At 47.4% G+C, this 24,678-nt stretch overlaps 1 protein-coding gene across 3 annotated transcripts in view; it reads left to right on the top strand.

Annotated features, from left to right (window-relative positions):
• Positions 1–5,524: 5,524 nt before the first annotated feature.
• The window catches only part of ITGB7 (integrin subunit beta 7), a 124,736-nt gene continuing 105,582 nt past the window's right edge, over positions 5,525–24,678 (top strand). The window contains exons 1-2 of one of the 3 annotated variants that reach the window (XM_029595065.1): positions 5,525–5,705; positions 10,385–10,474. In XM_029595065.1, coding sequence (XP_029450925.1) covers positions 10,424–10,474 — 51 coding nt within the window. In that variant the 5' untranslated portion in view covers positions 5,525–5,705; positions 10,385–10,423. Of the gene's footprint in view, positions 5,706–8,896; positions 9,021–10,384; positions 10,475–24,678 lie in introns of those variants that run through there. The other 2 variants (XM_029595066.1, XM_029595067.1) reach the window with 2 other exon arrangements.

Here is a 24,678-nt window from a genome sequence, read left to right as displayed (position 1 = left end):
ATGGATCCACAAAAGACTAAGAGCATTGGGATTGGCCCCAACCAATGGGCCTTAAAGCACTCCGAAGATTTCTGGGCTTTACTAACTACTACAGGTCGTTCATCAATCACTATTCGACACTAACCGCCCCACTCACAGCTATGACATGAAAGAGAGCCAATCCCTCCCAGTGGTCACCCGAAGCCGTGTCCGTCTTCCGGGAGCTTAAGGAGGTGTTCCTACAAGAGCTATGCTTGCGTCATCCCGACCCCCGATGACCCTTCATCGTCGAAGTTGATGCCTCAGACGTCGGTGTTGGTGCAGTCCTCAGCCAGCATTCTACTAACCACACCTTGTACCCATGCTCATTCGTCTCCCGATGCTTCTCTCCTGCTGAGCGTAATTATGGACTCGGGGACAAAGAATTGCTGGCGATTAAACTAGCCTTTGAAGAGTGGTGTCCCTGGTTTGAGGGAGCACAACACCAAATAACGGTATATACTGACCACAAGAACCTTGAGTACTTACACCACGCTCAACGCCTTAACCACAGGCAAGCCCGCTGGTCTTTTTTTACTCGGTTCAATATCCTACTTCGATACTGACCAGCCAATAAGAACGTCTGAGCCAATGCCCTCTCTCGTTCGTTCACCACTGATGATGTTCCAGATGTCCCTCAGCACATCATTGATCCGACTAAAGTGCTCCTCTCCGCCACACCCACAGTGCCATCTGGGACGACGGTGGTTCCCCTACCTCTTCGAAGGAAAATCCTCCGCTGGGTGCATAATTCCTCACTCGCTGGTCATCCCAGACAAGTTAGAACTCTCTCTACACTCCAGAGGTTCTATTGGTGCCCAACCATGAAGAAGGACGCTCAAGCATATGTGGAATCATGTCCCACTTGCACTTGTCAAAAGCCGCCAGCAGGCCATCCTTGGGGTCTCCTACAACCTCTTCCTGCACCTAGTGAGCCGTGGACACACATTTCCACTGATTTCATAGTGAACCTACCCCCTTCCAGCAGCAATAACACCATTTTGGTCACCGTGGACTGATTTTCAAAGATGGCTCACTTCGTGGCTGTTATGTTCGTGGACCCTTGGGCCAGTTGGGACTGAAGATGGAGCGCTGTAGGGGTTCACAGCAAGGATCCCAACCAGGAGGCGGTTCGGAGGCTCGGAGCAAGCGAGGATACTGGACTATGGTGGAGTCCTTGCGACCAAGGACTCTGTACTCACTGGGAGGACGGACGACGTTGGACCCTGGCGATAATGGAGTCTTCACCCTGGAGACCGGCACTCCCACAGGGGAAGCCCTTAGGAGTCCGGCCGCTGGGACTTTTGGAGATTCACCCTGGAAGCCGAAGTCCCCCCAGGAGGAGCCCGTAGGGACACGGCCGCTGGGACTTAGGCGACTACCTGGATGTGGAAGATGGTCCGGATGCAGGCGCCTCCTACAGGTCGTGGGTTCCAGACGGCTGGCGCCTCCAGCAGGTTCGTAGGTAGTCCAGAAGTCGGTCCAGGAGTCTGAGTCCAGGAGCAGTCCAAGGCCAGTCCAGAGGTCGAAGTCCAAGCATGGTCCAAATCCAATCCAGAGGTCGAAGTCTAAGCAGGGTCCGAAGCCAATCCAGAGGTCAAAGTCCAAAGCACGGTCCAAAGCCAATCCAGGGGTCGGAGTCCAGAAGAATCAATCAAAGAGAAGGGCAAGGCAGAAGCGGGACAAAGCAAACCAGGAACACAGCTGCAGCAGGCCGAAGACCAGGAACCTTGTTGCAAGGCACTGGGGTTAACTAGATGCAGGGTACTTATACCCTGAAGGCGTCTGACGTCATCCACAGCTGCAAGGAGGATTTTCCCGCACTGGCCCCTTTAAGGGGAGCTCCTCCCCGCATGCGCGTGTCAGGGGGCGGGGCCAGCCGTGCCTGATCGTCGGCGTCTCTCCCGAGGAGGGAGAGACGTGCTGGAGGGCCTGCCGGCCTGAAGAAACTCCGAAACGGCCCGGGCCGCCCCCAAGGTAGGTGGAGGGACCGGGGCCCGGCCCGGGACCACAGCAGTGGCATTACCTGGTCTTCCTTCAGCCCTGGAGCTAGCTAAACTATTCGCCACATCTTCCACCTTCACGGACTTCCAAGACACATACTCTCGGATCGGGGCGTTCAATTCACGGCCAAGTTTTGGAGGTCACTTTGTAAAAAATTTGACATTGCCCTGGAGCTCACATTGGCCTATCACCCGCAGGCCAATGGACAGACAGAGAGGACAAACCACACCCTGAAACAGTTTCTTCAGGCGTATGTGAATTCTCGGCAAAATGACTCGTCCGACCTACTGCCATGGGCCGAGTTCGCCTTGAACTCCCATGAGTCTGCATCTACCGGGTCATCACCCTTCCAAGTAGTGTACGGATGTCAGCCTCTGCCTCCTCTTCCAATCCTTCTGTCTGTACCTTCTCCGGCAGCGCAAGCCTCTGCACAAGAACTCCATCAACTTTGGGAGCACATCAAACAACTTCTGCAGCAAGCCGCCCTGAAATCAAAGAAGTTCTACAATGCCCATCATCGGGCAGCGCCTCAGTTGAACCCCGGAGACAAGGTGTGGCTCAGCACCCGCTTCATTCACTTAAAGCTGCCTTCAGCCCGCTTCACTCCCAGATACATCGGGCCTTTTCCCGTACTTTGCTGGCTGGGCCCGATTACTTACAGCCTTCATCTACCCACTTCGCTCAAAATTCATAACGCATTACACATCTCGCTATTAAAATCGCTCATCCTATCAGAATTCTCCAAGAAACCTGAGCCCCAACCTCTGGCTGCAGAAGAGGATATAACGTATCAGGTTGAGAACATCTTGGACGTAAGGAAGCGTGGGAATATCTGATCTCATGGGAAGGATTTGGCCCCGAAGAGAACAGCTGGGAGCCTGAAGTCAATATCCTTGACAAGGAGCTGATCAAACAGTTCCATGCTTCTCATCCAAGAAAGCCAAAACCCCCAGGAAGGGGCCCTAAGAAGGGGGGTACTGTTACGCCTATTGGTCGTGGACAACTGCGACTGCTCTTGCTCACCTCTTTCTTTGCAGCTCTGACTCTGTGGGGAAGACTCGCGGCCTCCGCCAGCTATTGCCGGCCTGCCTACTGCTCCCAGGCCTTCCAGGATGGCACGGATGCCGCCGACTGCCATCTTGCCTTTGGAATCCCTTGGGCACGTGCACGCATGGGCCAGTCTTAAGCACATCATGGCGGGAACCTCGGGGGCATCCCCTCCGGATGACGTCATTCCTCCTGGACATTTAAGCCGGCTGGCCCTGCCTATTGATGACTTGGCAATGAGTTCCCTCAATGCTGAATCTGCCTCACTCACAGAGGACCCTTCGTTCCAGTTCCTGCTTCCTTGGCATGAGACGTCCTGGGTACCCGCTCCTCAGGGGCCCTCTCCTCATCTCTGGCTATCCGCTCCTTGGAGAGCCTGACGCTCTGGACTACTGCCTGCCCCGTTCCCCGGGGCTTCCCTGGAACCAATGCTACTTCTGTCGTGAGTACCCCGCTCTGCGGACCTTTACTTTCTCTACTGTGGACCTCATTGGTGTACCCCGCTCTGTGGGCCACTACCATCTCTACTGAAGACCTCATCAGTGTACCCCGCTCTGCAGACCATTACCATCTCTACTGAGGACCCTCTTCGGTGTATCCGCTCTGCGGACCATTACCAACTATACTGAGGTATCCTCATTGGGTATTCCCCATTCTACAGACCCGTGGCTCCACTGTGTCTGTGTGACTTTTCTCTTGCACCTCCCGCTCCACGGGTAGTGCTACTCTGCCTCTTTAATAAAGACTTTAGACTTGAACTGTGTCTGATGTCAGCTGAGAGCTCGCCTTCCGACGGTGAGTCTCACAGGGCTCCTCCCTGTGGGTGGTACCATCTCTCACCTCGGCCCAGGGCCCACACACCCACTAATCCTAACAATTGGTAATTGACCCCTGTCTAATGGCAGCCCCAGAAGAAGAAGACTCAAGAGGCACCCGCTGAGCGCACACTGCAGCAGTCCCTCCTCCTCTCTGGCTACTTGCACTGCATCCTGAGCCGCCCACCGCAGACTTCCCTTTTCGTTTTTCTGCCATCTGAAGCATTGGCATCGCCATTCGCCAATACCTTGCTACTCCCTACCGCATTGCCATCCCCCCATCCCGCCATAAAGAGCCTCATCTGCTCCACCGCTCTGGGCCCTTTAATACCCGACAAACCTTGACTTGAAGCAGCAAATGTCACCCCATTGTGGCCACACCTCACTGTGCCGATACTGCTAACACCTGGCTTGTGTGTGACTCCCTCCTGAGAAGCTCCAGCATCTTCAGTCCATGCGGGCTGCTCACATGCCAACTCCTCGCCACCCACTGACCCCCCTGATGCCACTTCCCGACGCCGCTCCAATCCTCAGACTGGCACCTTCATCGGGCGCCTTGCAAACCATCCTGCCAGGAGTCCCTCCCCCCGTTATCCTCACAGACCTGTCCATTTGGGCCTTCCATCCTCTTGCCAACAGCAGAATCTATCACTGAGCATGCTCCCAAACCCTTCCGACCTGCCATCTTCCATGGCCACATCATTTTTGCCACTTCCAGACACAATGGCCCCCAGCAGCACCTAAAGAAAAGAAACAAATACAGAACAAGCAAACCAGGACACAGAAAAACAAGGAACCTCGAAGCAGCGAACTGGGCCATGGAGAAACAAGGAAGCTAGCCGTAGTCCCCAAATGGCGGGAATGCCAAAACACCCCACACCACTTGAAGATTAGCATCACTCCTTCTCCTAAGACCTTACCAATCAGAGGCCAGGATTCCCCCATTCAAAAATAATCCCCCAACCACCTTCCTCTTTTGCCAGTTTAGCCAATAACAGGCACATGCCTCACCAAAGACTTAACCGCCCCAAACGGTGCTGTTTCCATGGGCTAATCCCACCCCCTCCCCCCATGCCACCGCTGTGAGGGAATGTCCAGGTTACCGGCATGTTAATAGTGGCGGGTGAGACTTTGCCCGCCCAGCCTTGTACATATTAGTAGGGGGGAACAGGTCTGCAGCTGAATATTTGGTGGGGAGCAGTGACTACAGCACCACCAAAGAACAGACACATGCAGTCCCCTTTACACAGAAAACCTACTGAGAAATACAGCTACCCCCTGAGCTCCAGCTTCTCAAGGTTCACCACCCCATGTGCTCTGGCCCAAAAATTAGAGGCAGAGCCTGCAGGATGGTTAAAGTAACTCAGATCCTTTCCTTTTGGTTTTAGTTAACTAACTGCTCACTCTTCGGCACCTGTGAGGGTCTGAATCAGGGGAAAAAAAGGATCTTTTATTTTTAAGAAGGGATAACACATGCCTCAAAAAAAAACCTAAGAGCATAGCAGACTATTATGCAATCTCCCTGCTAATAAGCTGAGGCTTGGCAAACTGGTACGGTTAATAAATGTGAAATCAAGTATCAATAGCCACCCAATGGAAATTTCAGAAAAGTGCTTTTTCTCTTTTTGTTTCTCCCCCACCCCTCTGTCTTGCTGCCTTTCTGCAGAGCTGCTCGGTGACTCTGCTGCAGCTGCAGTTTTGCAGACTCTAGGGGTTTTGGGGTTTCCAGAGTTTAACGCTTTGATAACTTGTCAGAGCACACAGTAGGTGCCTTGCTGCCCGAGGAGAGGAAGCACGCGATCGGGGCCGAGTATCCTGCATGTAAGTAACAACCATTCACTCCTTAATCTATGGAGCGCCTCCTGCCTTCCTTTTCCCCAGCTTTTCTGCCTTTTCTTTCTCATATGACCTGCCCGGTTCGCTCCTGGCCAGATGCTTTCCCCCTCTTAGCTTCTCTTCTCCTGCTTTTCCCTCGGTCACCTCTCTTCTCCTCCCCTTTATCTCTCCTCTCCTTCTTTTTAATCTCCCCGTCTTCTCTCTCTCTTTTTGACTCAGCCATCTCCTTTCCTTGTCTCCCCTCTGCCTCGCTCTTTCCTCTTCTAATTTCCCTCACTGCATTTTACATTGGACTAAAGGGCACCTTCTAATTCTAATTCGAATTAAGGTTTCTCAGGTTTATAGTCTATTATTAAGGTCTTGGATCTATAGTACAGTAAATAAATCTTGTAAAAGGAACTTTAATTATGTAAGTAAGAAATGATTGTAAGAAAGAAACCGTGTTTATTCTGAGAAATTAGTATTTGCTCTCTACTTTCCCTTCAGTAACAAATCCCATAAAAGGTTCCTGCTGAGAGACAAAGTTTCACTTTGTTATAAACCCATTTATTTATTTATTTAAATTCTTTTTAATATACCGATGCATACTGGTTTACATCATAACCGGGGGGAAACCATTTAACTAGAAAGAAAGTTACAATAAACAGGGTGTACAATACAGGGCCATTAAGAGAGAAAGAATTAGTTTAACTTAAGGCTACTAAAGGAGTAGTGCAAAAAAGCAGAAAACAATTGACTAGCTTGGGGTGCTGATTTAGCAGCTAGTTTGAATAAACAAATAAACATATAAAAATAAACTATTTATTTTGTTTATTAGTTTAAATAAACTTTGTTATAAACCCAGAGTGTCTTTTTTTTCGCAGTTATGAGCTGTACATGAATTAATTAGCATCATAATTAACTTGCAGTTTGCTGCCGACTGGCGCTGCGATGGCTGAGCTATACCGGAGGGGTGAGGGAGAAGTTAAAAAAAAAAAGGGGGGGGGGGGGAAGCAGCTGGGAATTTGTGAATGAAGGCTCACGGCCCCGTAGCCCAAGAGAGGTTAATTCAGGCTGAGAAGCTCAAATTGTAAATTCCCCAGAGTTTACTTGAAAACGATGCACATGTAGCCTCTGACAGCTTTTGTGCTGGAGAACGTTTTATAATAGCAATAATAATACAAAACAATCAGGCATGGTGTCCTTCCTAAGATGAACAGACAAAGAGGAATGAAACTCATCTGTGGGGGGGAATTCTCCTCCAGCTACTTAATAAAAAGAAAGAAAGAAAAATGTAATTAAAAAAAAAAAGAAAAATGTACTAGTGGTTCCGAGGAGAATAGATGCTCTTAGAACCTGTTGCAGGAAATGGAGGATTTGGGGTGCTTCCATGAAACTCAAAAGGGTCATTTAATGATGGAGAGGAGTAGCACTGAAGGTAGTAACCTCCTCTCACTGCAGATATTTATCACCACCAGGCCCCCCTCTTACCGTGCACTTAACCTGATCCCAGGACACGCGTCCTCTGGTACAAATTAGATAGGTTCTGTGTACGAAGTTGGGAGGGCGGGGCCGGAAGCAGAGCCGGTGCAGGGGGTATATTTGGCGCTGACCCTTGGTCATGCTCTGCCCTCTCTCTCCCCAGCTTTACTGGCAGCAGCTCCAGCACGGCGCTGCCTCCTACCAGGGACACAGGCTCTGGTACAGCGCTCCCTTCTTTAGTGCTATTGGCTCTGGGCCTCGCACTGGCTCGATTTTGCCCCCCCCCCCAAAGTTTTGGGGTTCTAGGCAATTGCCCTAACGGAAGCACCGGCCCTGCTTGGAAGTGTCCGTAGAGTGTGGTGCAGATCGGTATGAAGGGAGATTTCTTCCATGCCCCCCGCCCCAGTCAGGGCAGTCGCTCGACAAAGCAGCAGTGCTCAGCACAAGGGGCCGCTTTCACAGTCTCCCTTCCCTTTCGGGCTTGCAGGCTCACAAAATGCACTACAGTTTTGCCTTTCCAGTGATCCTTTGCTGCCTTTGATCACATGCTCGACACATCCCTAAATTAGGCTCTTGGGGTAGAGCGTGCTGGGTGGATCATGGCGCACCCTATTCCAAGGCTTCTATGGAGACCGAATGTCCTGTCAAATAAAAGAACAACCCGATCTAGTAGTCTTATCCCAAACTGTCGCCCCACGGGATTGAGATTTGATTTTTTTTTTTACAACGAGGTTTTGCAACCAAAGTTGTTTTTTCTGTTCCTCAAATACTGGGAAAGAAACCTTTTCTTTTCTTTCCTTTTTTTTTTTTTTTATTTACATGTCAGGCAAAGCTGGTGAGAATGTAATCAAGGGGAAATTTTATGAGTCAGGCAACAGGAACAAAGCTTCGTTCAGGTTTTTTCAACCGAATTTGGAGATATTTTAAGACAAAACATTTGAAAAAAAAAAAAACAACCCACTGAAGTCAGTTGCTGCTTTTTTTTCCATTTTTTTTTTATGGATTTAACCTTTTTTTTTTAAATGTGAAGATCTTCCCAAATATGTTTGATGGAAGCCTCTGGGGCTGCCTGGACAGAGCCTCATTAATATATATATATATATATGCCAATAGAATTTTCCTTTCTGCAGGGCAGGCAGTACTTTTTATTGGGGCCCCGTCCTAATTATCCCGGGGGGTGATGCAGGAGAGATTAATTGGTAAATGTATAGGAGACAAAGCACAGTTTAAAGGGGTTTTTTTTCCCCCTTGCTGTTTAAAGCTCAAAGGAACAGCCCCAATCTGCCGGACTTCCGGTTTACCGGCTGGGAACTGTGTTCAGCATAGGAGGTTTTGCTGCAGGTCGTCCTCTCCTTCCACTCTTCACTCTAGTAGTTAGTTCACAGGAGCGAGCGTCCTCTCTTGTTACGCTGCTTGTTGGTGGAATTCATTACCCAGAGGCGCCCGTCTGTGTACCCGTTATCCACTATTCGGATGTCTGGTTAAAAACATTTTTATTTTTGCAGGCCTGTGAACTGATATTTGGTACCTACTGAATTTTTAGTGTAGCTTCTCAGGATTTTCTTGGTTTATAAAGGCTTCTTATGCCTTATTGAACTTTCTCTACCCACTGTTTTATCAGAACGATGCCACAGCTCTGGTTTTCTTATTCTATGACACTGTTCTGTTAAATGGACTTATCTATTGATCTGTACTGTTTCTTATATGGTATCTTATTATTGCACAGCGCTTCCAGGTGTACCCAGCACATTATAGAGACAAGAAAGAGAGTCTCCAGCTCCACGCCTTGGAGTTTATAATATAGTCAAGACACACAGGAAGACAACAAAAAGAGTACCGGTATTTGAATTGAAACAGTAGGGCTGTGATTGGGAAGAACTAATCCAGGTGGGTTATGGGTGGGAGTAGGTGAGAAATAGGTAGCTTCACTGACTAAATCTGCAAACAATGAGTCCTCCTGGAAGTCTCTGTGAGTAAAGCATGATATCGTTTTGTATTTAACCTTAACTAGTGTTCCCCAAACTCAACTAATCATCCAGATTACACAGGTCCCTTCTTCTGAGTTTCCTCTAAAGAAGCCACCTATGTGTTCTGGAACAGCACTACATGTGAACAATTCCCATATGCTTTGTATAAAAGACATTACATGCCCTGCATTTTTCTCCAGGAGTGGCTACTAGAACTCTGCACCACAGATTGTCAGGTGATACAGTGTCTTGCAAAAGCCTTCACACCCCTGTACATTTTCCTCATTCTGCTGCCTAAAAAATACAAATCAAAAGGTATTAAAGTAGGAGGTTTGGGTTTTTTTCATTGATCTAAACAACATACTGCCTACTTTCATTGTGAAAGAAAAATTATAGAAATATTCCAAAAGTAATTAAGAATTTTAAAAAAAGTGGAAGTTCATATTCAAAAGCCATTTAGACGAATAACATAATAGTTATCCATCTAAATGGCTTACATTGCTATATTTAGCCCTCTTCTGGCTAAATTCTAGCTGGGTAACTAGAATGGGGGCATTCTAGGTGGGGCAGGAAGTAGGTGTTACGGGGAGGTGCGGAGTTAGCCGGTTAAGTTAACAGTCTAACTCTGGTTGCATCATAGGGCTGTCCTAAAGTTAGCCAGATATACTTATCTGGGTAATTTTAAGATTGCTGGGTATATTCAGTGGCTAACTAGCTGAGCCACTCAGCAACTGAATATTAACCTGAAAATGCCTTAATTACATAAGTCTTCAAGCTCTTTATCAGAGCAAACCCAAATTAGCTCCAGTTCAAAAAATTGCCTTAACAAGGCCCAGGATAAATTAATTAGCGCTCACCCTTATCCAGTCACTGTAACTGAGCTGATTCTTATATTCCTGGATGAAGAATTAAGCCATTTCTGATGTGTGAAGTAAATTTGAAGCAAAGGTCAACCACATGTCAAACAAATTGGTGCCGAAAAAACTGTGGAATAATGATATTTAAAGGGACAGATAGGGGAAAGCTATAAGAAAATTTCAGTGTGTTTGAATAGTTACTTATTTTGCTTATATTTCACATTTCCACATCAATGAATATGGATTACATAAATCATACTTATTAAATCAATAACACAGAACAATAATCAGATAAAATCAGATAACTAAAAGCTTACAAAAATAATGTTTTTACCTTTCTAAATCTCAAATAATCTGAATCACTGTGTTATCTCCATAGGTCATGAATTCCAAAGCACAGGCCTAAAAGAGAAACTAGATGCTGTCAAATTGGTTCTGGATGCTGTCAAATTGGCTGTACATAATGCAGGTACAGCTTGAAGACACTGAGACACGGAACGTAAAGAACAATTTTGTATATAATATTTTACGGAACGAACAAGAGAGGGAGCTATTTTAGATTTAATTCTTAGTGGAACGCAGGATTTGGTGAGAGAGATAACAGTGGTGGGGCTACTTGGCAATAGTAATCATAATATGATCAAATTTAAACTAATAACTGGAAGGGGGACAATAAGTAAATCTGCAGCTCTAACACTAAACTTTCAAAAGGGAAACTTTGATAAACTGAGGAAAATAGTTAGAAAAAAATTGAAAGGTGCAGCTGCAAAGGTTAAAAGTGTTCAACAGGCATGGACATTGTTTAAAAATACAATCCTAGAGGCGCAGTAGGGGTGTGCGTTCATTTGCAAAGTATTGGCAATCCGCAACGTATAGGGCCATATTCGTTGTATTCGTGGGGAAGCGAAACGTATCACGATTTCCACAAATACAACAAATCTTCACCAAATTATTCAGCCGTCTAAAGGAGCAAATTTAAACAAAACCCCCACCTTCCTGACCCCCCCAAGACTTGCCAAAACTCCCTGGTGGTCCAGCGGGGGTGCGGGAGCCATCTACTGCACTCACGCAGTCAACTGCCAGTATTCAAAATGGCGCCAGCCGTCCATTGCTCCTATCATGTGACAGGGGCCGACCAATGGCAACGGTAGCCCCTGTGACATAGTAAGGTCAAAGGCTATCGGCGCCATTTTGAATACCGGCAGCTGACGGTGTGAGTGCAGTAGATAGCTCCCGGACCCCCGCTGGACCACCAGAGAGTTTTGGCAAGTCTTGGGGGGGTCAGGAGGGTGGGGGGTTGTAGTTAATTAAATTTTAGCCAGGAAACGAATAAGAATGGAACGCATGAACGGATCAGGGGCCCCCCTTGCTGAATGCAACGTATCTGCCCCCCGACGAATACGAATACCGAATCTAACGTATGCGGTCCCTTTGCACATCCCTAAGGCGCAGTCCAGATGTATTCCACGCATTAAGAAAGGTGGAAGGAAGGCAAAATGATTACAGTCATGGTTAAAAGGTGAGGTGAAAAAGGCTATTTTAGACAAAAAAAATCCTTAAAAAATTGGAAGAAGGATCCATCTGAAGAAAATAGGATAAAGCATAAGCATTGTCAAGTTAAGTGTAAATTTGAAATAAAGTTGGCTGAAGTGATAAAAACTCATAATAAAAACTTTAAAAAATATATCCGAAGCAAGAAACCTGTGAGGGAGTCGGTTGGACCATTAGATGAGCGAGGGGTTAAAGGGGCTCTTAGGGAAGATAAGGCCAATGCAGAAAGTCTAAATGAATTCCGGAGATGGTTTGCCAGGGTGATGAGTCAGACGAACTAAACCAAATCACTGTGAACAAGGGAAGATGTAGTAGGCCAGATTGACTAACTAAAGAGTAGCAAATCACCTGGGCCGGATGGTACTAACAGAACTCAAAAATGAAATTTCTGATCTATTAGTTAAAATTTGTAACCTATCATTAAAATCATCCATTGTACCTGAAGACTGGAGGGTGGCCAATGTAACCCTAATATTTAAAAAGGGCTCCAGGGGTGATCCGGGTAATTACAGACCAGTGAGCCTGACTTCAGTGCTGGGAAAAATAATGGAAACTATTCTAAAGATCAAAATCATAGAGCATGTAGAAAGACATGGTTTAATGGAACACAGTCAACATGGATTTACCCAAGTGAAGTCTTGCCTAACAAATCTGCTTCATTTTTTTGAAGGGATTAATAAATACGTGGATAAAGGTGAACCGGTAGATGTAGTGAATTTGGTTTTTAAGAAGGCATTTGACAAAGTCCCTCATGAGAGGCTTCTAAGAAAACTAAAAAGTCATGGGATAGAAGGCGATGTCCTTTCGTGGATTACAAACTGGTTAAAAGACAGGAAACAGAGAGTAGGATTAAATGGTCTATTTTCTGAGTGGAAAAGGGTAAACAGTGGAGTTCCTCAGGGATCTGTACTTGGACCGGTGCTTTTCAATATATATATAAACAAGCCGTTAAGCCCATAACAACGGGCTACATTATATATTTTTTTCAGTCCATTTTCGAACACAGCACCTTTCTACACTTTTTCTCCCTCACTCATTCACCTCGTTCACTCATCCTCCTCCCCCTCGTTCACTCACCCCTTCCCTCCCCTCAGTCTTACTCACCATCTGTCTCCCATTGCCTCCCTCCCCTTCCCTCGGTCACTCCCCACCCTCTCTCAACCCCTTCCCTCTCCCTCAGCCCTCCTCCACTCCCTCTTTTTCTCTTCTCCACAACTTCTTACCCTTCCCACTTACTCACTCACATCCCTCTGTCCCCCCTTCCCCTCAGTCACTCCCCCTTCCCCTCAGTCACTCCTCCTCCTCCCTTCCCCTCAGTCACTCCCCCCCTTCCCCTCAGTCACCCTCGGATGGCGCAGACGGAAGATCTCTGGGGGTCCCTCCCTCGCGCGCTTCTCGCCGCCGCCGGTACTGCTCCTTGCTGCCACCGCTACTGCTCTCCCAGCGCCATGTTTTTTAGCAAGTCACGCTCCGCTCTGACCGACGTGCTCGCCCGTGCATGCGCGGTAGAGCTACTCTCTACTGCGCATTTGTGGGCCGTCGGTCAGAGCCCATTTATAAGGTAGATGATCTGGAAAGGAATACAACGAGTAAGGTTATCAAATTTGCGGACGTTACAAAATTATTCAGAGTAGTTAAATCACAAGCAGATTGTGATACATTGCAGGAGGACCTTGCAAGACTGGAATATTGGGCATCCAAATGGCAGATGAAATTTAATATGGACAAGTGCAAGGTGTTGCACATAAGGAAAAATAACCCTTGTTGTAGTTACACAATGTTAGGTTCCATATTAGGAACTACCACCCAGGAAAAAGATCTAGGCATCATAGTGGATAATACTTTAAAATCGGCTCAGTGTGCGGCAGCAGTCAAAAAAGCAAACAATGTTAGGAATTATTAATAAAACAGAAAATGTCATAATGCCTCTGTATCGCTCCATTTTGAGACTGCACCTTGAATACTGTGTACAATTCTGGTCGTCGCATCTCAGAAAAGATATAGTTGCGATGGAGAAGGTACAGAGAAGGGCAACCAAAATGATAAAGGGGATGGAACAGCTCCCCTATGAGGAAAGGCTGAAGCGGTTAGGGCTGTTCAGCTTGGAGAAGAGACGGCTGAGGGGGATATGAGATCTTTAAGAGGTCTTTAAGATCATGAGAGGTCTTGAACGAGTTGATGTGAATCGGTTATTTAAACTTTTGGATAATAGAAGGACTAGGGGGCATTCCATGAAGTTAGCAAGTAGCACATTTAAGACTAATCGGAGAAAATTCTTTTTCACTCAAAGCACAATAAAGCTCTGGAATTTGTTGCCAGAGAATGTGGTTAGTGCAGTTAGTGTAGCTGGGTTCAAAAAAAGTTTGGATAAGTTCTTGGAGGAGAAGTCCATTAACGGCTATTAATCAAGTTTACTTAGGGAATAGCCACTGCTATTAATTGAATCAGTAGCATGGGATCTTCTTAGTGTTTTGAGTAATTGCCAGGTTCTTGTGGTCTGGTTTGGCCTCTGTTGGAAACAGGATGCTGGGCTTGATGGACCCTTGGTCAGATCCAGCATGGCAATTTCTTATGTTCGAACAGAATGCTTCTAAATATTTAGACTTACGGATCAATGTCAATAATTTAAATTTGATCCATTGTGCAACTGGCAGCCCATGCAAATCTTTCAGATAAAAAGTGAGCCTATCACAAACCTGAAAAACAAATACTGTCCTAACAGCTGCATTCTGAATTAGTTGTAAAGTATATAACAGATACTTAGGTAAATCCCAATACAATGAATTGTAGCATTCTAGATGGGAAAGAGCCAAAGCTTGTACAACTAGGCAAAAATCATGAGATGAAAGGATATAACGCAGAGGTTTCAATAATATAAGCTTAAAAAATGCAGTTCTAGCCACTGTTTTAACTTGTGCCATCAATAGCAATGTCGAGTCTAAAATAAAACCTAGGTTCCGTACTTCAGAGTTGTATAATGCCATTATCTAGTATAGGCAACTCTGGAGAAGGTACTGTAGGTGATGACCCTAACCACAAACCTATGGTTTTAGCCGCAGTTAAGAACTAAATCATCCCTTGGGGGGCACTGTCAGGTCCATCACTGTAAAGTGGAAACAGTTTGGCACCTCCAAGACACTGCCACAATCAGGCTGTCCCTTCAAAGTCAGCAGCTGTGGGTTAAGGAAACTGCTGCCTCGATCATATGCTTGACACATCCCTAGATTAGAATCTTGAGGCCGAATTCTAAAATGGCCACGCGTGCAAATAGCGGCACTTACGCACGCGGCCGGGCCCTGCGCGCATTTTCCAAAGGGCCCGGCCACGCGCATGTGTGTGCCAATACACGCACACGTGCCAGGCCCTGAAAAGGGGGTGGGCCGGGGACATGGTCTAGGTGGGACGGAGGCCGGCCGGGACAGCGGCCATTAACCGCTGTCCCAAAGGAAGCGCGCGCCAGCAGCCGGCCAGCGCACGCAAATTACTTCTGCTCCAGAGGAGCAGTAAATAAGGAAACAAAAAAAACAAAAAAGTTTAAACGAAGGGTTTAGGGGGTGGGGAGGAGAGGGGAAGGCAGAGGGAATTTAGGTAGGGGGAGGGAACGGAGGAAGGCCCGATTGCGTTGCTGCAGGTAACTTACTAAAATTCCCCCCACCTACGCGCATGTTATAAAATTCACACGTCCACGTGTGCTTGCCGGGAACCGCGCGCACCTTTTAAAATCTACCCCTTGGGGTATAGAATGCTGGATGTATCGCGGCGCACCCTATTCAAAGGCTTCTGTGGAGACCGGGCATTAAGATTAAGTTAAAAGAACTACAGTGGCTGAGACTGGGGAAAATGCTGACTGTTGAACAATTTCCAGATCCCTCCACAAACATGGCCTGTATGGGAGGGTGGCAAGAGGCAATCACTGCTGAAGAAGAGCTATGTAGCACTCCTCTGCCACTCTTAGTGTGCCTGTTTTTCTAGATACAGAAGGGTTTTTGCATTTTTAGGGTCCTCCCCAGTTTTGGGATGGGCTGAACATGTGTGGCTAGATCCAGAGGTGTTTGAGAGTTGTGCGTTTCTGGAAAGACTATATTGAAGAGCTTTGGAGATATTTTTCTGTCCCCGCTCTGCTAGGAGGGCTAGTTACCCCCTCTCTAGAAGAACTGGGTTTGAACTGGGAGTTTCGCTTCCACCCAGTAAATAGCAAGGCATAGACTCTGGAAGTAGAGATGGAGATTTTAGTGACCGGTTGTGCAGTCGGGCGAGTATCGCCTTGAGGTAGTAATTGGAAGTTGGCTGTTTTTCCCACCCATGGCCAGTAAACGGGGGATGGAGACTGCTGAGTTGTGTAAGGACTTTTGAAGAATATTGGGAGAGCGCCAACCATTGGACCGGGGGAATATTTTTCCATCCTACCCTTTGCCTTATGCTGGTTGCTGAAGAGACATTTCACCACATTCCACGGCAGAGGGATTTTGGAAACTGGTTTTGTTAGAGAAAGAAGAGTGAATAGAGGAAGTGCTGTGGACAAAGAGACCACTGCTTTTCTTGTTATGATTTTTATTTTGCTGTTCGTGATTTTTTTGTGATCCCAACTGGGATCCTTCTTTTTAAGCTGAAGTAAATTTCAATTAACACCATCCAACTCCGTGCTTTATACAAAAGTGCCTTTCCTCCAAGAAGACTCTTCTGTACATGAGTATTTAGCAACCGGTGAAACGGAGCGAGGGGGTGTGAGTGCATGACTAAGACTGCGCTACGCACTACTGCACCAGGGGCCCAGGAGGTTGAACCACTCCCCTCCCCGCTGCTGGATGAACCCCCGGCATTTAGGGTTGCCAGCTTTTCCATAGACCAGGACTGGACACTTGAGGACTGGGGGTGGTGGGGTGGAGGAATGGTACCCCCTCATTTGCATATATCTTAGATCCTGCCAGTGAATCTATGTATCTGCAGAGCCACTGGGAGCTGAGGGCTGTGCTGTCCAATCACAGCATGGGAAAGGAGGCAGGGACACAGCACAGCTCTCCTCCGATGGAAGAAGGGAAAGGCAGGTCGGAGCCTAACTAAGAGGCTGTGGGGGGAAAAAGGAGGATCCACCTGCAAAAACCGGACATTTAGTGTCCGGTCGGTACTTCTGACTGGACATGGTACAGAATGCCTGAAAACCTGGCTGTCCGCTCCAAAACTGGACAATTGGCAACCCTACCGGCATTCCCTGAGGCTGGTATGGACAATGTGTGAGAGAAAGAGTGGTCTGGGGTATTGAAAAGGTGCCCTGGGTACTGTGTGACACCCCCCCCCCCTTAATCCAGTGCATCTCATGATGGGGAGGTTTAGAGCTATATGATGTGCCAAATTGTGTTTGCAAAGAAACCCTTAAGAGGCACTGCACAAATGTGGGAGAAGACTTTGTGGTTTCATGGAACTCAGTGGAACTTTTTGGTCTCAGTGTTATGCGATAAGTCTGGTGTAAAATGAAATGCACATCACACTGCTTACACCGTCCCTACCATAAAGCATGGGGGTGGCAGTATTATGCTATACGGATACTTTGCAGAAGCAGGGACAGGGAGGCTTGTGAAGGTCAAGGAAAAGATGGAAGGTGCAAAATACATTCAGACCTGGGACTGGGGAAAAGATTCACCTTTCAGCAAGATGATGATCGCAAGTGACAAGGAAAAGCAACAATGGAATGGCTCAGCAAGGAGAGAAAGTGAATGTCCTTAAGTGGCCCGGTCAGAGCTCAGACCTGAATCCAATGGAACATCTGTGGCAAGACTTGAAGGCTGTAAGTGACAGACGATCTCCAGCCAACTAGAAAGAGCCTGAGCTCTTCCGCCAAGACAGAAGGGGAAAAACTGCAGCATCCCGCTGTGCAAAGTTGGTAGCCACTTACCCTAAAAGGCTCATGGCTGCTATTGCTGCAAGACGGGTTTCCATCAAGTACTGAGTCAAGGAGGTTGAAGAGTTATGCCACCAAGAATTTTGTTTCTTTATTCGTAATTATTTTTGTAATATTTCTATAATTGTTCTTTCGTGATAAAAGTGTAGAGCGTGTAGTGAAGATCAATGAAACAAACTCCTGCTTCAATGCATTTTGGAAACTGCATTGAAGTATTTTTTAGATAGCAGAATATGAAAAAAAAAATGTACAAAGGTGTGAAGACTTTTACAAGGCGCTGTATGAAGCTGGGTACAGTTGCAGCTGTCATTCACTCTGATTCAAATCATGCCGGGTACAGGAGAAACAGAACCAGACAGCAGAGAGAAAAACCCGCAGTAGTTTTTACTTTCTAAGGTGTAAGGGTGTTTGTGCGAGGGTGTTTGAGGAGAAGAAGCAGGGCGGGGGAAGCTGTTAGGCCGCTGGATGTTTATCTGCATGTGCAAGCGGTCCCGCCGCTTCCTGCCTCGCCTCGTGACTCGGGCTAGAAACCCAGAGGCTGCTGTATGTGGGCTCTGTCGCGCGCTCTTTCTCTTACCCACAGCTAATACCTCCAAGAAAGCCAAAGATAGCAGCAAGATTCCGAGCTCCTGCTCCCCCGAAATACATAGTGTGCCTAATCCCTCTACCTGCTAGTTCACGGCAGATAATGACAGGAGCCCTCAACCCTTCCCCAAAGTCGCTGCTGTTCCGCAGCATGTCTCCTTACACGGGAAGGCTCCTTCGTATTCTCCTTTGCATAGTGCACACCAGATGCACGCAGCGCTGCACAAAGGCCAAAGACCATCCCTTCTTGCCTAGCTTAGCAGTAGGGCGACCAGCTAGCTCTTCCTTTTTCTGCAGGTCAGGCAGATCCATTCTTGGTTTTTTTGCAGGTCAGGCAGCTCCATTCTTGGTCTGCATGGAGGGACAGGTAGCTTGGATTTCTCTTACACAAGTAGGAGATAGACAGACTGGATGTGTCCTTGCTGTCATTATGTGCCATCGCATTTTCCATTTCTATGAGCAGTCCTAGGATGGAAAGAGCAGCAACCACTAGGGTTGCCAATTGGCTCCAGATTTTCAGGACAGGTTGATCCAGTCCTGATTTTATCCCATTGCTTGCTGGGGACTTATTCTGATTCTCTCCCCCCCCCCCCCCCTATTGCTTTCCCTAAGAAAATCAAGACAATGAGTTACCTGTTTGCAGGGGGGGGGGGGGGGGGAGTAAAACCAGGACTGGATCAACCTGTCCTAAAAATCTGGAGCCAGTTGGCAACCCTAGTGACAACCTGTCAGAAATCTGGAAGGACATGGGAAGAGCAGCAGCAACAGCCTGGAAAATCCCAGGCAGTACCACCATCACGACAGCTGTTTTGTAAAACCACAGAATAAAGCATATGTGGTGCAGCTCAAGAGGTGAGGCAGGAAATCGCTTTCCCCTCCCCCAGTCCTGCGGTAAATGCACACACACTACAAGGGGCATGAGTACTGCACAGCTTCCTCCTCACAACGAGCGTGGGAGGTGAGAACAAGCAAACTGTAACTCCTGGTCAGAGGTGGGGCAAAGTGTCTAGGGCTAGTGCTAATCTATGGGGCTGAATTTGGAGTTCATGGTGCAGGGGGGGGGGTACGTACTTGGCATTTCTTCCTAAATACATGATTTGTGCACGAATCGTGTTTTCTGTGCATTAGGTGTGCGGAACATGATTTGTGCACATAAAAGCTTGCACGTGAAACATGAGCTAGGAGCATAAAAGTCGTTCACACAAAATGAGTTAGAAGCTCAACATGAGTGAGGAGTATAAAAACTCTGCTCAGCAAGAGTTAGGGGCACAACTTTTATGCTCCTCACTCATGTTTTGTGTGTGCATGGCTTTTAGGGGCACGACTTTTATGCACAAAAACATGGTTTATGCTTCTAAATCATGTTTTGTATGCATAAATTGTACTTTATGCATACTAAACGTGTCTTCTGCACATATTTTTGGGCTAGTGCACTTTTTATCACTCCTGATGAATTAGCATACCTTATAGCACATGCGTTAAGAAACTGTGCACTGAATTCCATCACACAGTTTCAACCCACAGCTTATTACATCCTCCCCAGAGTAAATGGAGTGTTACTGTTCACCTGCCTGCCCTACTGCACACTTGGTATGTTTTCCTCTCTGCTCCAGGAACTTGAGTTCCTTGCATATAACTGTCTTGGAAATACCCTGGTAATCCCACAGGTTACCTCCCACGGTGCAGAAGTATCTGCTTGCACAGGCCTGGACTGGCAGTGCATGAGATGTCACGACACGGGGGGTAGGAGCAGGCAAAATGTGCCAATTCTGGGTCCTCGGAGCAAGTGCCCAGCTGGGGTCAGAGTGCAACTCAATCAGCAAAGCTCCCAGAGGATGACAGGTGGCACTACTTTGAATCCAGTTCTGAAGGTGATACCTCTCAAAGGACACAGATAGGTTACAGGCAGTCCAGAAAAGGATTGTTAACATTTTTCTATGTGGAAATGCTACTCCCCCCCCCCCCCCCCCCCCCGAATTCACTGGTGAACCCTTGTCTGCAAAACTACTAATGGAGGGTAAGTGTATAGGGCAGAAGCGTTAGCTGGTTGTAGCGAGGAGTCCATGAAGGGCTGGTGCATCCATTAGGCAGTCATCTACAGGGCCCAAATTTTGGGGGGCAGAAAATCCCACCAGTGTGAAGAGAGCTCTCTGCTGGGGTCGCCGCATAGGCAATTTGGGAAGAGGGTGCAAGACCGAAGGTTCGCCATGGGTGCCAAATACTCTTGCATCATCCCTGAGTCCATTTGTTAATCTTCTTGGCTGTCACTGGTGCCTCATATCCAGACAAATTGCATGTCCGGCATGCGATAGCAAACACAGGTTAACCTTGATAGGTTTTTTGTTTTTTTTTAACAACTCATTCTCACTACATTCTTTTGAATTATAATCCTATATTTTTATTTTTTTTTAATAAGAGGGGCTCAAGAAACAGGTACTAAAACAAGGGAGAGAAATCTGCTACCAGGCTAAAGTGATAGGGGGTCTCCTACAAGCTAAGGGCCTGATTTACCCAGGCATTTCTCTCCTTCTGTGACTATGGGAAAAATGCTTAGTAAATGAGGCTGTAAGTTAGGAAGTTGCTCCTTTACTTCCTCTCAGGTCTATCCTGTAAAGTGCGGCCGCGTTTACCCTGCTCCTAAGCCGCGTTTTACTCACTTTCCGGCCGCGTTATCCCTTCCTGCGATCCCGAATCCCCTTTAACCTACTCCTACCGCGTCCTAAAATCCCCGGCCAACCCCTTCCGCACGCGGCATGCATATTGCATGCAAACAAGCGAATTAGCTATTCCCTAGCATCCAGTAACCCGCGCCCCGACTATCGCTCTCTTTCCCTTCCGTTTTGTCGCACGTTTAACCTGCTAACTTACCGCCTACCCTGACCCCTGCGGTAGAGGCAGGGGTAAGGGTAGGTGGCAAGCTTTCCCCCAGCCCCCGCTCACCTGCCCCGGCCGCGATCATGGGTGCCGGTCTCCGGGGCAGCCCCAGTCCTCTCCCCTCCTCCCGAAGCAAAAAAAAACAACCCAAAAGCAAAAGTAAAAGTCGCTTCGCCGCTTCACTCTTCCCTCCTCCCGGAGCAGGGCGCGAAAAGCAGCCTTGCTCCGGGAGGAGGGAAGCGGCGCCTGCACAACTTACTTTTTTGCAGCCATCAGCAGGAACACATGGCGATCGTGGCTCCCGTAGCTCCTCCCGACGAAGATGGCCGCCTGCACGGGGAAAAGCGTACAATTGGCCGCTCAAGACGTGGCGTCACACCCCGTGACGCCAAACGTCGTGATGTCACGTCTTCAGCGGCCAATTGCACGCTTCCCCCCGTGCAGGCGGCCATCTTCGTCGGGAGGAGCTACGGGAGCCACGATCGCCATGTGTTCCTGCTGATGGCTGCAAAAAAAGTAAGTTGTGCAGGCGTCCAAAAGCGACTTACTTTTGGGATCTTGACAGATCCCAAAAGTAAGTCGCCTTTGGAAAAAAACCAAAATTGTCGCTTTTGGGGAAAAAAAAACAAAATTGCTTTTGGGTTTTTTTCGCTTCGCCGCTGTCAGTGTCTATTCTCCCCTCCTCCCGGAGCAAGGCTGCTTTTCGCACCCTGCTCCGGGAGGAGGGGAGAACAGACACTGACAGCGGCGAAGCAACTTACTTTTAGCTTTTGCTTTTTTCGTTTTATTTTTTTTTGCTTCGCCGATGTCAGTGTCTGTTCTCCCCTCCTCCCGGAGCAAGGCTGCTTTTCGCGCCCTGCTCCGGGAGGAGGGGAGGGGGTACTGGCAGTCCCGACTTCCTGGTATCTGTCATTTCAAATGACATTTGAAATGACAGATACCAGCGTGGCCGTGAAGCGTTAGGCCCGCGCACCCAGGATACTGTATAGGCGCTCTATCCAGTAAAATGGGTTGCGCGGGCCTAACGCTTCACGGACGCGGTTTACATTAACATAAAATTAGCGTTCAGGATCGAGCGGTAGGTGAGCTGCACTGTGCGTGCGGCAACCGCGGGTGCCGCGGGCACTAACGCAGCTCTTCCTACCGCTCGGTACTGGATAGACCTGTAAGTGTGTACCTGAGGCCTTGCTTTCAAGATTGAAGTTCCAACTTATCAAAGCTGCTCTAAGGTACTGCAAGTGTGGCCACTCTTAAACTAACAGCAAATGAACGTTGTTCCACAAATTCTGCCAACATGAAATACACAGAATAAAGGAGAAGGAACTCTTTTTCTTTTGAATAATCTGTCCAGAATAAAAAGGTAGTGAAACCCCTTTGTCTTCTGCTGTGGTCATGCGTCTCAAAGCTTCTGGCTTTCACTTCTATATCTAGACTTGGGCGATTCCAGGAAGTCATCAGAGGTTCAACCCTGTCTCAAGTAACTTCACTGTATAAACAAGTGTATTTTATAACTGTTTTAAATTTAAAAAAAAAAAAAAAAAAAACAACCCCCCCAAAAAAACACTGTGAGATAGGGGATAGGGAAGGAAGAGATGGAGAAATGGAGAATCGATTGAATCTGAAAATAAATTTGGTGGTTTGTCTACTCTTTTGGCAGAAATGAGACATCAGAGTGGATGACGGGAGAGGGATCACACATAGTAACATATCCGGTGGTACACACAGTCTGCCCACGTTCATTCCTGATGCAATGTCTTAGGTCCTTGCCGCTCTCCGGCGTTGCCTTCACGTTTTCTTATTTAAGGATCCTCTCTGTTTTACCCCTGGCTTTCCTGAATTTTGCATAAAGTACAATTTTTGGCCTCTATTGCCTCCACAGGGAGGTTCTGCTCCATGTCTGCCCCTTTCAGACTCACATCACATCCACTTGTTCGGGAATTTCCTTTCCACTGAAAAAATGTTTGCCACTTGTATGTATATTTTTTTTTATACTTTTGAGATATTTTAATGTCCTCTCCCACCTCTCCTCTAGGATATTTAGGACCCCCAAGACTCATTTCACAGGACTTTTGATAATGTGTGACTGTGCACTATTTTGATAGGGTTTCTACTAAATTTAAAATGTTTCTGATCATTTTATGGATGATGTTTTTTTTTGTTAACCTGTTATTAGTTATTTCATTTTGCTATTTCTGTGAAAGCCACCTGGACCCTTGGATTTGCAACAAATAAATTCCAAGATAAATACATGAGAATCAGTTCTACTCATGTAAGGCCCATAACTTCATTAGTCACATAGTAGGACTGAATTTTTGCCCTAGCAAAGTGACTGAGGGTACGGTCTGGGGCACTCCCTGGATGGTCGTGCACATTTCAATATATTTATAAATGATCTGGAAAGAAATATGACAAGTGAGATAATCAAATTTGCAGATGACACAAAATTGTTCAGAGTAGTTAAATCACAAGCAGATTGTGATAAATTTCAGGAAAACCTTGTGAGATTGGAAAATTGGGCATCCAAATGGCAGATGAAATTTAATGTGGATAAGTGCAAGGTGATGCATATAGGGAACAATAACCCATGCTATAATTACACAATGTTGGGTTCCATATTAGGTGCTGCAACCCAAGAAAGAGATCTAGGTGTCATAGTGGATAACACATTGAAATCGTCGGCTCAGTGTGCTGAAGCAGTCAAAAAAGCAAACAGAATGTTGGGAATTATTAGAAAGGGAATGGTGAATAAAACGGAAAATGTCATAATGTCTCTGTATCGCTCCATGGTGAGACCACACCTTGAATACTGTGTACAATTCTGGTCGCCGCATCTCAAAAAAGATATAATTGCAATGGAGAAGGTACAGAGAAGGGCTACCAAAATAAGGGGAATGGAACAGCTCTCCTATGAGGAAAGACTAAAGGGGTTAGGACTTTTCAGCTTGGAGAAGAGACGACTGAGGGGGGATATGATAGAGATGTTTAAAATCATGAGAGGTCTAGAACGGGTAGATGTGAATCGGTTTTTTACTCTTTCGGATAATAGAAAGACTAGGGGGCACTCCATGAAGTTAGCATGGGGCACATTTAAAACTAATCGGAGAAAGTTCTTTTTTACTCAACGCACAATTAAACTCTGGAATTTGTTGCCAGAGGATGTGGTTAGTGCAGTTAGTATAGCTGTGTTTAAAAAAGGATTGGATAAGTTCTTGGAGGAGAAGTCCATTACCTGCTATTAAGTTCACTTAGGGGCGGATTTTCAGAGCCCTGCTCGCCTAAATCCGCCTAAATCCGGGCGGATTTAGGCGAGCAGGGCCCTGCGCGCCGGTGCGCATATGTTCAATAGGCCTACTGGCGCGCGCAGACCCCGGGACTCGTGTAAGTCCCGGGGTTTTCCGAGGGGGGCGTGTCGGGATGTGTCGAGGGGGGCGGGCCCAATCCGCGCGGCGTTTTCGGGGCGGGCCGTAGCGTTTTGGGGGCGGGCGGGGGGGCATGGTTACAACCCGGGACGATCCGGGGGCGTGGCTGCGCCCTCCGGACCCGCCCCCAGGTTGCGTTCCGGCGCGCTAGCGGCCCGCTGGCGCGCGGGGATTTACGTCTCCCTCCGGGAGGCGTAAATCCCCCGACAAAGGTAAGGGGGGGGGGGTTTAGACAGGGCCGGGCGGGTTGGTTAGGGAGGGGAAGGTGAGGGGAGGGCAAAAGAAAGTTCCCTCCGAGGCCGCTCCGATTTCGGAGCGGCCTCGGAGGGAACAGAGGTAGGCTGCGCG

This window comes from Rhinatrema bivittatum, chromosome 3, assembly GCF_901001135.1.
Source record: "Rhinatrema bivittatum chromosome 3, aRhiBiv1.1, whole genome shotgun sequence".
In the NCBI taxonomy this organism is placed as follows: Eukaryota; Metazoa; Chordata; class Amphibia; order Gymnophiona; family Rhinatrematidae; genus Rhinatrema; species Rhinatrema bivittatum.
This window is presented reverse-complemented; position numbering and strand designations above follow the sequence as displayed.